General features: G+C 35.6%; 1 protein-coding gene across 1 annotated transcript in view; it reads left to right on the top strand.

Moving 5' to 3' along the window:
- LOC149790387 (uncharacterized) overlaps window positions 1-16,054 on the top strand; it is an 85,761-nt gene that overhangs the window by 49,276 nt on the left and 20,431 nt on the right. Inside the window, exons 14-22 of the mRNA XM_089972435.1 lie at window positions 1,246-1,346; window positions 2,173-2,337; window positions 2,951-3,073; window positions 5,413-5,505; window positions 6,305-6,362; window positions 7,261-7,410; window positions 9,106-9,185; window positions 15,100-15,209; window positions 15,789-15,893. Of these exons, the coding sequence (XP_089828561.1) occupies window positions 1,246-1,346; window positions 2,173-2,337; window positions 2,951-3,073; window positions 5,413-5,505; window positions 6,305-6,362; window positions 7,261-7,410; window positions 9,106-9,185; window positions 15,100-15,209; window positions 15,789-15,893 (985 nt within the window). The remainder of the gene's footprint in view (window positions 1-1,245; window positions 1,347-2,172; window positions 2,338-2,950; window positions 3,074-5,412; window positions 5,506-6,304; window positions 6,363-7,260; window positions 7,411-9,105; window positions 9,186-15,099; window positions 15,210-15,788; window positions 15,894-16,054) is intronic.

Genomic DNA, 16,054 nt, shown 5'->3' with positions numbered 1-16,054 from the left:
TTCTTGATTAAAAAAAACTCACATTTACGATTTGTCTACATGTTACACAGAACATCACACAGCCTTTTACATCAACGTCGGAAAAAAATCTAAGTAATTGTAGAAAATCAGATACATTTGGTGAGTTTTAGGAATTCGCCTGTGGCAAAGCATACCACAAAAGAGAGTACAGGAAAGGCCGACGATATTTAATTGTCACTAAATCTCATTCTGCTGCCATTTTGTACCAGGAGATTCCAATATCAACACCATCTGAGTTGTTTATTTTATTTTCGGCGTTTAAAAAAATAAATGCCAGGGATGTTTCAATTAAGAAATGACCGCTTCGGTAACCTAAGTGGTGTCAGAGCGTCCGCCTCTGGTGCGGGAGGTCGAAGGATCGAACCACGGCCGAGCCATACCAAAGACTTGTAAAAACGATGCTAGCAGCTGCCTCGATTGGCGCTCAGCATTAAGACGTTATTGTGTTAGGACTGGTTGGCCTGGTATCAGGATAAAGTGACTGGGTGGGACATGACGCTGCATGCAGAATGTCAGACATCACTATAAACTGCCACATTGCAGACATCCTGCATTGTTAATGTTACGTTAAAATTTTTAAGTAACACACGCACCTGATAAAAATTCCACTGTAAATGGTGTAATAATATTAATGGTGTCGCTTTATATATTCCATAAAACTCGCGATAAAGTCGCATTTAACTCTCTAAACGAAGGTACTGTTACTAACCGTCTGTGTCTTGCTTCAATCCGATGTTAATAGACATCAATGCATTATTCAATTTCTGAAGCCAAATAAAATTGAAGCAGACGTTTTACACTTTTATGAAGTTTAAAACTTGAGTTTAACAATATTTGTTTAAGAGACGTTTGAAACTACTTGTTGAGAATTTGTCTGTAAATGTTTTGACTGAGCTTCAAAGGAAAGTTACTACAGTACATATCAGTGAGACAATTAACATCCACCGTTGACAAATAAATCTGTTTAAATTAAGATTGTTTTATATTTTTCTGTGTTCATTTTGTTTACATTTTTCGTAAATCATTTTCCAACTAATTTATTTGTATGTATAACGTCAGGAAATAGTTTCTCTATCGTGAAATGTTCAGTTCAGTTCATGGTGATGTAATTTAAATATGTTAGCTATCCTTAATAACTTAATAACTAATGAACTGCAAGTCAAGAAATGAATCTTTACTTTTATCCAATTGTACTTTTTATATCATTTGTATTTTTCTTCATAGGTGCCCTTAGCGCATTACAGCAAGAAGTAGTCCCGGACAGTAACCCAGTATTGGCAAGTCCTGCGTACAGAAAACAGCTGACGTTAATCTTATTCTATAAGGTAAAATGTTTGTAAATTTATGGTTTTAAAGTTTCACTATTTATACTTCATAATTAGATTTTACTGTGCAACACTCTAAATGACGTAGTCCTATAATCATGTGTGTGAAATATAGAATGACTTGGTGTGTCGTGTCGTTGGCGGAAGCAACCGTTTATTACAAGCTATCCATGAAATCTGACCTAGAGCGTGGGATTTATCACCCTACACCAATGTTTTAGGCACATATGTACTAGATGTGGTCAATTAACAGAGCAAAAGTAACTTCCTAGTTTGGAGGATCTTTGGTTATTTTTTAATTGTTAACTAATAAGTAATATTAAAAAAACAAGCGATTTTTCTGAAGCTGTAATTTGATTGTGACAAGTTAATTTCAAAAATAAGTACTTGTTTCTAAAAAAAAATTTTCGTCAATTCAGTATTTTGTTTTATAATAGAACAGTAGCAGACCTGGCAAAATTTAATACAATCAAAAGAATGAAACGTAGTCTCGTTATGTGCTCTCGAGAGGGATAGTCGTATACAAATTGCTCTAGTGCTTTGAACAATTTTAAATATTATAGACGAAGAAATGGGGGGATCGTATATCATTAGAATCTTGTACAGTTTCTTATTTCAAATACCTGTAAAAATAGCAAATTACATAGCACAGCAGTAGTCATGCATTTATGTTTGTCAAGAAAAATTAGAGTTTGTAAGAAATAAAACGTATTTTATGAATGAGCCAGTACGGTTTGTGTTGCAGCTGGAAAGGGGAGATAGACCATATTCAAAATCCCATTTTATGAGTTTTAGGTGTTCAATTAAATAATATGATATAATTCAGTTTGTGCTACAAGTAATCGGAACCAAAGCGGGTAATAGATTCCAGAGTGCAACAGACTGTCTCCCTGTCTCTAGACCAGTTTCTTCTGGTGAGCAGACATACGATACGCAGATAATCGAATACCCTCTGACAGAACCGCTACAAAAGCTGGAAGCTAATGCACAGGTAGATCAAAGAGAAAAAAAGACGTATAATGTCAGCGTGAATGTTTTTGTTTGTTGTTTTCAAAAGATGGTCATTTTCAGTGAGAGATTATTTCTAGTAAGAAGTTGAGGTTAAAGGTATTTTGTGGTCGAAAATCCAATTTAGAAGCTGTGGCTCATATATTAATTATATATGAAAAATTCCTGAAGTAACTAACATCTTCACCTTTTCGATACTTATCTTCAAAAGAATACAAGTAATTTCATAAAATTACTTTTATTTACTGTAATAATTTATGTTTTAAAATAGACTTTTTAATCTACTTCAGTAGAGAATAAACCGGTTAAACAATGAGGCCAGCAATTGTCAGATAAATAAAGCAGTAATTCGGTGTACATTTATTGTTGTGTATGCACTTCGCTAGCGCTTTCCGGTCTTTCTTTGCTCTGCTTCAGGCTTTCTCACAGGCTGATACGTAATTTGTGTATCTTATTCGAATTTAATGTTTGAAAAGTTGTAGGATAGTTATGGTAAATTTGAGAATGCGATCGTATTCCATGTGCGATTTTGAATTAATACAGAAGTGAATGTCACGATTTACATTGTTTTACATGCTAATTTATAATTACTATAGGTTACAGGCGAGGCTGTATACATCGATGATATGCCTACCTATCCAAATCAACTTTATGCCGCCTTCTTCATCAGCACCGTGGGCAATGCCAAGATTCAAAACATAGATACGTCTGTTGCTATGGTAAGCAATTGGGAGTGTGGGAGTTTGGCAATGCCAAGATTCAAAACATAGATACGTCTGCTGCTATGGTAAGCACTTAGGAGTGTGGGAGTTGGGCAATGCCAAGATTCAAAACATAGATACGTCTGCTGCTATGGTAACCAATTGGGAGTGTGGGAGTTGGGCAATACCAAGATTCAAAACATAGATACGTCTGCTGCTATGGTAAGCAATTGGGAGTGTGGGAGTTGGGCAATACCAAGATTCAAAACATAGATACGTCTGTTGCTATGGTAAGCAATTGGGAGTGTGGGAGTTTGGCAATGCCAAGATTCAAAACATAGATACGTCTGTTGCTATGGTAAGCAATTGGGAGTGTGGGAGTTTGGCAATGCCAAGATTCAAAACATAGATACGTCTGCTGCTATGGTAAGCACTTAGGAGTGTGGGAGTTGGGCAATGCCAAGATTCAAAACATAGATACGTCTGCTGCTATGGTAACCAATTGGGAGTGTGGGAGTTGGGCAATGCCAAGATTCAAAACATAGATACGTCTGTTGCTATGGTAAGCAATTGGGAGTGTGAGAATGTGCATTTAAAGTGTAATCAAATATGGTCAAAGACATTGCGATAGAAAACATTTCAAAAGAGTACAGCTGTTGATTTGTCGATCACAAACATAAAAAGATGAGCTGCGATGTATTTAAAAAGACGCAAATTTAGATTGATTGCAGTGTTTCATGCAGAATGTCTCAACTCCTTCGAGATTTCACACAATATTAAATATATTTTTTGCGTAATAGCCGTGCAGATGACCTAATGTTTGAAAGTTGGAATCTAATGTGACATGTACACGTAATAGCCGTGTAGTTGACTTAATGCTTGAAGGTTGGAATCAGACATCACAATATTAAAGATATTTTTTTACATAGTAGCCGTGTAGATGACATAACGCTGGAAGGTTTGAATGACATCACACCATGTACGTGCTGGTGACCGTTCATTTTTAAATCCACATCTCTTAGGCTTGAATAAATTTTATTTAAGTCCGTGCCGTATTAAATCCTGTGGAGGCCCTTAGGCAGTCGAAATCTTGCCCCATCCCCCCCCCCCGCCCCCCAGCAAATTATCTCCTAATACGTTTTATCAATATTATTTTGATTCCTTGTCGTGGGGCCTCTAGACCGGTGCCTATTCGGTAATCCGGCACTGCTTTAAGTGTTATAGCTATTTTCGTTATTATACCTCATAGTCCCGATTATTTTTCCATTACCATCCGGATAAACAGGTGACACTTATAACAGAACAAATTATGAATGAATAGTGAGCTATATTGTTTGTGAAATTCAAATTAGTTTCTAGGAACATGAACCCATTACCTGTTTGTTAAGTGATCACGGCCTCTTAACTTTGTTTTTAAATATTCCACCCACAGATATGACATGATCTTTTTGTGTTATAATGTTTCCCGTCCCTGCGTGTGAATACCAGAGGTCTCGCAAATTTCAGTTTGTTTAAGGCTATTTTTGCTGTCTTCCCCAAACAGTTATAAAACACCTGAACGCGATCAGTACATCTGTAAACTACTGGCTCACAACCTTTATGAATTTATTTGACGAAAATATAAAATCCTGATAAAAGTGGTCCAACTCTGAAAGGTCACTAATCATCGCGAACGTGGGGTTGTTTGAGGTCTCGCGCAACAGTACCGAATGTGTTCCAACTCTGAAAAGTCACTATGTTCCATGAACATGGGGATACAAAGTAGACGAGTAATGAGTGATCACACGTTTGAAATAATTAGTCAATCCTTTTTCATTAGCTCAGTTCCTTACTTTTTGGTATAACAAGTGGCCCAGCTCTCATTACTTGTCTTCTATCTCTCTCCGAACAGGTTCGTACGTTTTGAGAAAATATAACGCTAAAATGTTGTCATCACCAGTGGATACACGATAAATCCATATATATTACTGGAACGGGCATCGAATCGGGAACTTAAGTGATACGAAGCGACTGTTTCATCAACATAATAGATAGTCCCTGGCGTATATTACTATACCGAATAGTAAATGTGCCATTTCGGATGATATATATTGACACTGTATCGGTCTGGTTGCAGCTCAAACCATTTTTCTTATATATTTTTTACCCTGAATGCTTGAAACGTTTATTATACAATAGAATACCATTTTTTTCTTCTCAGCAATTCCAATCTTGATTTTATAGATACGGATTTTTTCCAGGTAATGCTAAAAGTGTACTACTTTACAATAAAATGATATTTTAACCTGCAAGAGGTGAGAGTTCATGTTCTAGTCCTCGTTTCTGTACTAATTTCAATTACTTTTTGCTCCTTACAGAAAATCCCTGGAGTAGTCAGAGTGATAACACATACCGATATACCAGCTGGTAGTGCTAACAATTTTGCCATTTACTCACCTATTCCCGAGGAGGTGAGAAAAGTGTGCTAGTTTTTACCATCAAACGCATAGCAATGTGACAGATGCAATTCGCATGGATTGGTGAATACTATGATATGCATGAAATGTGTCAACATATGCGTGCAGAAATAGAGACCAAAGTACAATCCATACGTTATTCAGTGTTTACAAATAAAATATTTACATGCATGTAACTGGATAAAAGTGATATTGAACAAAGCGTCAAAAGTTAGCATAGTGATAATTATTTTTAAAACGATGCATCTTAGTTACTGTTACACTTATGTAAATTGTGCAACGCTTATATGAATTGAAATGTTGACGACTTTAAATAAAACGTCTCTTAAGCTGCACTTTCCTCCAAAATATAGAAGTGAGAACTCTCCCTAACGCAGCTGATTTGGATACACACGCGCCTGTTCACATAATTTTATGTTTATTTCGCATTAACGTAATATATTTGCTTCGCAGTGTGTTATGTTTCGCATCAGCGTAATTTCGCTATTCCGTCATATGCGGTGATCTGGAAAATGTAAAGGCTTTTTTCATTAATAAATTTGACTGCTGATTATTTTTAAGAAATTATTTCCACCTGATGTGTAATTGTCAAAACAACAATCGGAAAAGCAAAGGTTCGATAACAAGTACAATTTACTGAAACATATGACGTTGAAATCCAGTCTTATTTCTTTCAGTATATTTGTTTTCATATAATTATCCATGCCTTAGATACCATTTTACACAAAGGAATATCGGAAAAGTAAAGATTTCTTGTTGCGAAAGATAACTTGATCTCATCTTCTTCCATCAGGTGTTTTGCAGCGGCCAGGTGCTATATGCAGGGCAAGCGATTGGACTTGTTCTAGCAGGTGAGATTGCAAATTTAGCTCTGTCCTAATAACATCCGTAAAGAACCTTTGCTAACAAATTTTCTGAACAGCGTGTCTTTTGTCTTCCCCACCACTCATATTCGTAGACTGAAAACAAAATAAACAGCGTCTAAAACCGGGTAGATGTTAAAAATGTGGAACAGAGGTAATTTTACCCCCCCCCCCGAAAAAAAAAATTTATAATAATAATTGGATCCATACAAAAGAAGCCTTTCGTCGAATACATAATACCGTAATGACTGACTTCAATATTTCCTTCCCATATCGAACTTTGTAATACGATCTAGCCAATCAATTGACGAAACCCAGTTTCGATCGAGTTAGATTTCCTTGGGATGCATTTCCATAAGCACTTGTTCAAACCTATTTTATTGACATTAATAAATTCAAAATAAGAACTCGAAACAAATTCAAAATATTTTACAAGTTCAGCTTAATTATACCAAACAATTACATGGGTAATATAACATAATTGATAACACAAATAAAACATTAAATGTAAATTAAATATTAATATAATGTCAGTGCAATTTACAGGCACCAACTAGTCTTGGAGATGATTTTAAACCTTGGTAATCATAAATTTACTTGTGAGGTGAGCAAGCCAACGGCTGGTCGTGTACAAGTGTACCAAAATTTGATATTTTTAACAACGCGTAGTGAGGCAAAATCATCCAACAATTCGTATCAGCTCTTTCTATTGCTGCATGTTTTATAATGTGAGATTTCAAACGTGAATTACAACTGTAATTGACAATGTATAATCAATAGTAAAAACTGTTGCACTATTTAAGAGACATTTGAGGTAGTTAGTTTTAGTATGGTACCTACTATATGCCATTTCTTAACCTCCAATATAATGTTGTTGCTTATTCAGAAAGTCAAAAGATAGCGGACTATGCCGCCGAGGTTGTCCAGGTGACGTATACAGATGTACAGACGCCTCTGCTTGACCTGGATGAAGCAATTCAAAAGCAGTCCTTCTTCCCGAAAGTGGCTGATCCAATGGTGGCAGGAAATGCGGACGGTGTGTTTTGTCATAGTAGCAGAATTATTAGTGGCAATAGTAGTGGTATAGCATGACATTATACACACCAACACCCACCACATCCCCGCCGCAAAATTTATTTATGTGCTCCCCTCCAAAAATGTGTACTGCGTGCGCGTGTGTGTGTCATTTGGATTTTTAATGTAGCGATAACAATTTTCTAGTCATATCGCTACAATGACTGCAGTGTGGCAGTTTATAGTGATATCCAGCACTGGGGCATCATAACACAGACATATAGCTTCATGTCATACCCAGTCACATTATCCTGATATCAGGCCAACCAGTACTAACACTAACAACATAATGCAGAGCGCCTCGCGAGGAAGCTGTTAGTACCATTTTTACGTCTTTGGCATGAATCGGCCGTGGTTAGAACCCGCGACCATCCGTATCCGAGGCGGACGCTATAATCACTTAGTCCACCGGAGCGGTCTCCCAAGAAATAATTTATTTCATGGGCATTTTTCCTATACCACTGAATAGTAGCAGAAGTGGAAAAAGAAATGTAAATTGTGATTTTTATCGTCGCATCCTCGTCACCATCATCATCCTTTATAGCTGTAGCAGTACTATAACGTTGAGGTGGTGGTCGTTGTTGTCATTGTTTAGTAATAACTGCAGATGGTACTATTGGCAGTAGGTAGTTGTATCAAAACGTCGTCGATGTCATCGTAGTAGTTGCAATACATAACGTCGACTTTGTCATCGTAGTAGTTGTAGTATCAAAACGTCATCGTCGTCATCGTAGTGTAGTAACATAACGTCGTCGTTGTCATCTTAGTCTATCGAATAGGGCCTGGAATAAGGTCGAATCAGTTTGGTTCTTGGTACAGATAACACGCATGTGTTCGGATGAACTCTCCTTTTATTACTTTCATAAACGTTTGCCATGTGGACCACACAGATTTTTGTATTTTCCCATCCAATTTCTTGTCCTTAATAGTTCCCTTGTTATTCAAACATGTTTCAATCTTATTTCTTTTCCTCTATATCTCGCTTTTTATTCCAACATTTTCAGGTTATCTCTTGGCATTTTAATAACGAGTTTGTCTTAATTTTTGTAAGATGTTATTCTCTGGATGAAAGGTGATATTATTATAAAACTATCGTAGCTTTAATGGCGACCTTGCCACTCTCTCTCTCTCTCTCTCTCTCTCTCTCTCTCTCTCTCTCCATCCATCCATCCATCCATCACATCTCAACATGTATGAAATATTCAGCCTTTGCCCATTGCAAATTCAAATGCATGTTGTATCAGTGTGTATTTGAAAGTAAATAAGATTGTATGCCAGTATATCTGGGTTGCCTAATTTGCTGCATAATTATGCTCATGGACAATTTTGCTACTTATGACAATGCTGTGACGGGGGTTGTGTCTTGGTTTTGTTTGGGGTTTTATCTTTTTTGTTTTCAATACTTTGTCTTGAGATATGGGCACAATACTGATTAATCCAAATGATTTAAAATTAGACATACTTTCATTATTTATAATGAGATTCGGTCATGTTGTCTATGAAGCTTGGAATGATATTCACTTTAATTTATCTTGTTTTATGTGTTAATATTTATTGTAGAATTTATCGTTTATTGATTACGTTAATTCCATTCTTCATCCAATATTATTAGTGCATTAGATGTTGAATTAAATCCATTTTCTCTTTTGAAATACAGCGGCCATTAAGAACTCTCCTAAAACGGTGACAGGAAGCATAAGTATGGGAGGGCAGTATCACATGCACATGGAAACTCAGGTAATATTTTGAACTTTAACCCCTTTCCGTTCTTTTTGCCTTCATTTGGTTAAAACTTAAAGCCTGTCACAGACGTGGAAAGGTATGCTTCAAACAATGGAAACATTAAACGACATTAAGAAGAAAAGACCTTGAGCTTGAAATGTACCTTCGTTTCGTTTCTTTTTTTTTCCTGAAGACTTTGTTTAAAAAAAGACGTAAAGAATTCCCTTCTCTGTACCTTTTCTATCTAAACCAAGAGTATGTTCTAAAATATGGCACAAGAAAAGGCAGCATAAAAGAATTAAAAGGTAAATATCAATATATAAACAAGTGCTACAGAAATAAAATGTAGCTATTAGATTATATTTTTGTACCATATCAATGCTCTTTTGATGATCGATTTACGTGCGTGTATTTTATGTTTACAAGCATATTACCATATCTTATTATTCGTAATAGTTCAGGTGTCTTTTTAAAAACACTGCGTAGTTATTACAGATAGTTCACCACGGTATTCCCGGTTCTTTCACCACCAGTTCAACTGGCCGCCATGTATAGCCTATTTTGCGTTGAGATATGGAGTCAAACCCAAAACTACAACAACAACAAAACAGTTATGTAAAATTCAAGGGTCCATTTGAAGATTCTGTATAAATCAATTTTAAAATGTGTATTTCTGACATGCTTATAGACATACATGTCATCAAGTTCTCTTTGTATGAAAGTACTCGAGCAAAACTTGCGGCTTGGATGAATGTGATAATATTATGGTGCAAGGGACAGTTTTTATGCACCAATTTAATGTTGTATACACCAGCCTAACACAAACATTCATATAAACATATACATGAATGAGGTCAAAAGGGTCCATATTTGTTTTGGATAGGTATAATAAAGTAAAATATAAGAATATCATTCACTTGGAATGACAAGTCATTGGAAATTCATAGAATAAAAAGTTGATACCCCCACCCTCAAATTTATAAGTGCATTTTTCATGTCTGAATGCTCTTTTTGAGAACACGTGATGCTCACAGTGCAACACAGTTCCTTTCTCTAGGTGATAATTTTGAAAAACACTGTGTACCTAATAACTTGATGCAATGTAAAATAGTTGTCAACCAGGCAGTTTGAGATATTCTACTTGCCTTGAACCAACGTGTCTACTGCTATAAGTAGCTAGCTCTGCTTCCTAGCCGACTATTCGTATTTCACTGGCTACATACTGTGCAGTGACGACATGAGGTGTACATACCTCACATCAGTTTCAAGAACAATACAAACCGGAAAGCCCAAATTCACAAATATATTGATATCTTTAAATATTACACAGTAATAGCTCAAAACGTCACACCATAGCCTCAAGTTAAGAAATCTATCAGGGGCCAATTTACGAAACTATCCCTGCCACCGTAGATAAACCAATCCAAAGTTATGTTACTCCATACTGATCATGTGATTGTATCAAAACGATAACATACAAAAGAGAATTATAAACAGTGCTAAAACTTGTTAACAAAGATTAGTGACAAACTACCGCTCCGGTGGCCAAGTGGTTAGAGCGTCCGTCTCAGAAGCGGGAGGTTGTGGGTTCAATCCCTGGCCGAGTCATAACAAAGACTTACAAAACTAGTACTAACGGCTGCGTTAAGAGGTTAGTGTTAGGAATGGTCGGCCTAGTGTCAGGATAATCTGGCTGGGTGGGGCATCATGCTACATGTCTGTGGCATGGTGTCTCATTGATAGACTCAGTTTAAACTGCCACATTGCAGACATCGTAACGGTATGACTGAAAAATTGTTAAATCCCAATCACACACACATAGACACATTAGTGACAAACGGGTGATACAGAAATAATTACTTCAGGATATATATATATATATATATATATATATATATATATATATATATATATATATATATATATATATATATAGAGAGAGAGAGAGAGAGAGAGAGAGAGAGAGAGAGAGAGAGAGAAAATATTTATTCAGAATGTACTACTACTACTAGTAATAATAACAATAATTAACTACTACTACTGCTAGTAATAATAACAATAATTATAGTAATAATAATAGTAATAATAAAAACAATAACATTTATAGTACAAAAAACTGGAACAGATGTAGTGTATCTGACAAGAAGAACGAAAAGTGAAGATTAAGAATTAAAACTTGTAAATCGTTTTTTTTCTTCTCACTTATCTTTAAAAAATGCTAATTATTGAATCATTTATATTTTCTGGCGTTATTCCCAACTGCCATGTCGCGACCCAAATTAGGTTCGAGAGAACATTCTGGAGGGTCCCAAGATTTTCTCTGAGGTTGCCAAAACTTATCGAATTGCGGAAACGGGAACGTAATGGTCAGAAAAAATATTTTGTAGGTTCGCGGCAAAAATAGGTTGAGATCCACTTATTTATGGAAATTTATAATATAGGGAAAACAAACAGTCATTCAATTTTCTTAAATCTAAAAGTTTATTTTTAGTAGTTTTATAATTTACCACATAAGAAATATATTATAAATCTGGTTAAAATATTAAACATACAAGTAGTGATGCTTTATATTAGTTATGAACAAATCGATTCAACATTGTTGTAGAATAGTCATATGTACAGCTCTTTAACATAAAACCGAAGCGACCATTGTAAAATGCAACGGTCAAACTTTAGGAACAGTTTATTTGTATGTTTAAAATTGTTGAATGTAGGAGGTGTCAGGCTGAACTGTATTCCACGACAATTAAGCACAATATGCAGAATTAATCAACCATGTACGAATTATCGAATCGTCATGCAGAATTAATCAACCATGTACGAATTATTGAATGCGATCGTCATCTAGGAAGAGCATTCTGCCATCTCCATACCATGATGACGGGATCCACTTGAACGAGTACTTGGTTCATCGTATCGCATGGATCCTTTCTTTTTCTGTGGCTCTGCCTATTGGGAAGATCACTCGCTACAATCTCAGTAAACGTTCATATTGCCAACGAATCGTTACTTTTGTGGTACAGCTTTATATGGACATGGACCACAATTAATTTTACTATATGTTCTCTAGATTTGTTTCTCAATACTGACCTTCCCACTGTGTCACAATCAATACAAATTATATGTTAATCTAAAATACCTTCAAAGATGACTTCACGGTGAAGTTCTTGTCGAAGGTTGACCTGCATTTGTTTGAGAGGCTGGACTGTCAACAGAGCAGCATTTAAACAGAACACATATTTCACTTCCGGATCATCATCAAGGCCTTATTACTCACTGTGCAATGTCGCCGAAATGCATACGGAAGACCACACACTAAGCTCATATTCTCCAGAATAAACAATTACCTTTAAATCCCTACAAAAAAATGCACAAATATAACTCTTCTATCACCACCAAAATGAGAGGAAAAAATGTTGTAAAAATAGACTACAACTACATTCGTTGGTACTGAACTGGAAGTAATAATTGTGACCTGACACGGGCACTAAGTATTTACCTCAAATTATACCCATTGATTTATTTGTACTAATTATAAATTTTATAAGAATAAACTTATTTTCTTTTTAATACTAGTGTAATATAGCATTGCATTATGGGAATGTACATGCCATACTTGGTTCTAGACTATTTGGAAATTAAGTGGATATTCCTGACCTCCTAAGTATGTAGAAATACGAATTCCAGCGCATATTGTAAAATTATGCCGTAGAAAAATGCATCAAAATTATTAGGTATAAATAAGCAACTAAATAAAAATAAGACGATGCCTTTCTTTTCCCATGTGCCTTATACAAATAAGTTTTAGAAAGACCGTGGTTATGATCATTCATTCAGAGATCAAAGACTAGAAAGCTGTGGGTTGTAAAATATTAAGTCGGATTTATTGTTGGAGCGATGTAATGTTTTTAAGAGACTGTTTATTATGAACACACCTGATGAGAACGTTGTATCACACTGATACAAGGAAGGAATCTACTCAAATGCAAGCGCGTTTCTTTAAAATGATTATTTTATCGTTTTTCTTAAAACATGCTTCGTTTATTAGCTTTGCAGTCATTCATTTAAGATTGCTTTCGCATAACCAAATGTCATGGTGTGGGAGAAAACACACAACCAAATGTCATGGTGTGCTTGTGTGTGTGGAAACACATAACTAAATGTCATGGCTTGGGGGAAAACACATAACCAAATGTCATGGTGTGGGGGAAAACACATAACCAAATGTTACTGTGTGGGGGAAAACACAAACGTCTTGCTCAGTTCAGCAGTTTGCAACCTATGATCGGTTCTCCGTGCATATAATTCGCTACATAAAAAGATCCATAAAACACTTAAAGCAAAGAAATATAATGGTCATTGAAAGCAGTTTTTGATGATTTATTTTTTAATAAATGAATCTATGCTTTAGTTTTGAATAAAGCAAATTGACGTAGCATTTAGTCAATTCAACCATTCACGTGAAAATTTAGTTTTCATGTATAAAATTGGTTGCCTTTGCCACACATCTAAGATTTTCTTTTTTATGGAGATGGTCAAGGATGCTCTGATAGGCCCGAGGCTATTGCATTCAAGATTTGATGACCTAATGAAATCGAGAGAATAACCAAAGTTCAGGTTCAAACAGATTAGTGATCAATGTCACGCCTATGAGCAACTTTAATCAACAGGTTCTTGCCGTATACCATTCATAGCTAGGGAGAGATATGCTCTTTAAAACTTAAACGAGTGCAAGCAGATGTTCCATGACATTAGCCGCAGTGATTTACTTTTGCAAAGGAGAACATTGCTGGAGAAAAGTTTGTATACTTGCAACTTTTCCATCTCGAAAACCTTGAAAACGGGAAACAGATTTTAATCAAAAGTGTGACGTATTACTGGGTCATCTGAACTTGAGAACAACGCTTAGGAAATGACTTCTACAATAGTTCTGCCGCAAAGCACGTGTCATAATCTACGAAGATAAACAAAGTTACTAAACCAGGAGAATATGAAATGAATGAAAACGGAGCAATGCACTTTCCAATTAGAAACAGAATTTGAGAAGAAAGCCTAGGTCTTGGCTATTTAAAAAAAAAGAGACGAGACTTTCTCTATAACCAACTAATATGCGAATTCAAACTCAAACGCAGTTTGTAAAATCATCTCACGGAAAAAGACGATAAAAAATAACATGAATGGATGCGTAAATTAACCCGAACGGTGCGATGCATTGTTTTCAAGATGCAAAGAAAAGATCCTGCTAAATATTCTCTTTATCATAATTTCGAATCTGAAACAGTTCTAGAAAACTGCTACTAACAATGAGTGCATTTTCTATAGAGTGACTGTGGGGATCACACACACACACGTGCATATGTGGCATTTTATATCTTGCAAGAATCGGAAACTGCGTTTAATCTAGAGTGTGAGTATAATATTTGCTCATCGTAATTTAGTAACAAAGCTGATGCCATGGTTATTAGTAACATCGACCGAGATTTTCCAAGCCACATAATTATCTATAAATATGAGCTACACCTCCCAATAATAAAAAAAATTACATGGAAAAAGAAAACGAAGTTGACATAATAACTTAGTAAATTAATAAAATGAAACTACGTAATTTCTCATATGAAATGATAAACGCCTGTTCTATTTTAAGTTTTCTGAATCATAAACTATTTATACTCTAAACCTGCGACATCATATTGGGTATTCAGGAAATAGATTTCCCATTGGAGTCCGTTATCTACCAATATAAAGTGCACATTTTATGCTACCTAAAAAATAAAAACTACAAATACAAAAATAAGAAAATAAAAAGTTAAGAGCTTATCAGTCGCTTGATGACTTAACAAAAACATATTCAAGTCAATTATTTTATCCGAATGAATACATCGACGCTTTAGCTCAGTCGCTGGGAACATGGGATCTTTTAACATTGCAGATTAGTATTTGCATGCCTACAGAGGACGGAATGGATGTGCACAGTTCTACGCAGTGGATTGACGGCGTGCAGACAGCGATTTCCCAAATCACCGGCTTGCAGAAAAGCAGGTAAACTATCGCATTTTATTCCTCTTGAAACACTGTAAATTGGCACCTTAAGTTTGCTTTTATTTTCGTGGAGATTCCAATGGTAGAGATCTGTATTTTTTTTAAAAGGTAAAACATTTCATTTTCAGCGTAATTTTCTCTCATAAATCAAAATAAGTACAATTAAAATTATGTGAAATAATACCTTTTATTTTAGTGTAATCAATAATATATTCTATCGTTTTATGGATAGACAAGAATCCGTTTGACTTTTCGTTAGGGCCTAGTCCACTCCAGAAAGAGGGGTAGCGGTTTGTATGCGCGTGCACGCTGGATGCCCACGATACAATTCGTAATATCCCTTCATTAACAAAATACCTCTTTTTAAGTGTAAAGAACTTCGTGAATATGGAACAGAAAGGTCAAACGGATCTCTCTCTCTCTCTCTCTCTCTCTCTCTCTCTCGTGAGCTATATTACACGTAATGGCACTAGTGAACTTGCGTATGTATGTGTGGGCACGTGTATACGTGTAAGGTTCATTAGTGCCTATAATTTCTGTAGCTTTCATTTTTAATTTATATTCTTGGAATTTTTTTAGCATTAATGTAGAGGTTAAAAGATTAGGTGGGGCTTACGGTGCGAAGATTACCCGAAACCACTGGATCAGTGCGGCATGCGGACTTGCTGCCTTCCTCACAAACAGGTCTGTACACTTCTGTTCAGGAGGTAGATCGTGTATAATACTAACAAAAATTGAAGACAAAAATATCAAAATATCACTTGCCTGCTGATACGGTCATTCGTATTGTTAACTTCAAAACTTGATGTAAAAGTGTTTTTTTTTCGATAGCCTTCCACCATGCA

Source organism: Sinohyriopsis cumingii, chromosome 10, assembly GCF_028554795.1.
Source record: "Sinohyriopsis cumingii isolate HCF-2022 chromosome 10, ASM2855479v2, whole genome shotgun sequence".
Lineage (NCBI taxonomy): Eukaryota > Metazoa > Mollusca > Bivalvia > Unionida > Unionidae > Sinohyriopsis > Sinohyriopsis cumingii.
The sequence above is the reverse complement of the archived record's forward strand: the minus strand, read 5'-3'. Positions and strand labels throughout refer to the sequence as shown.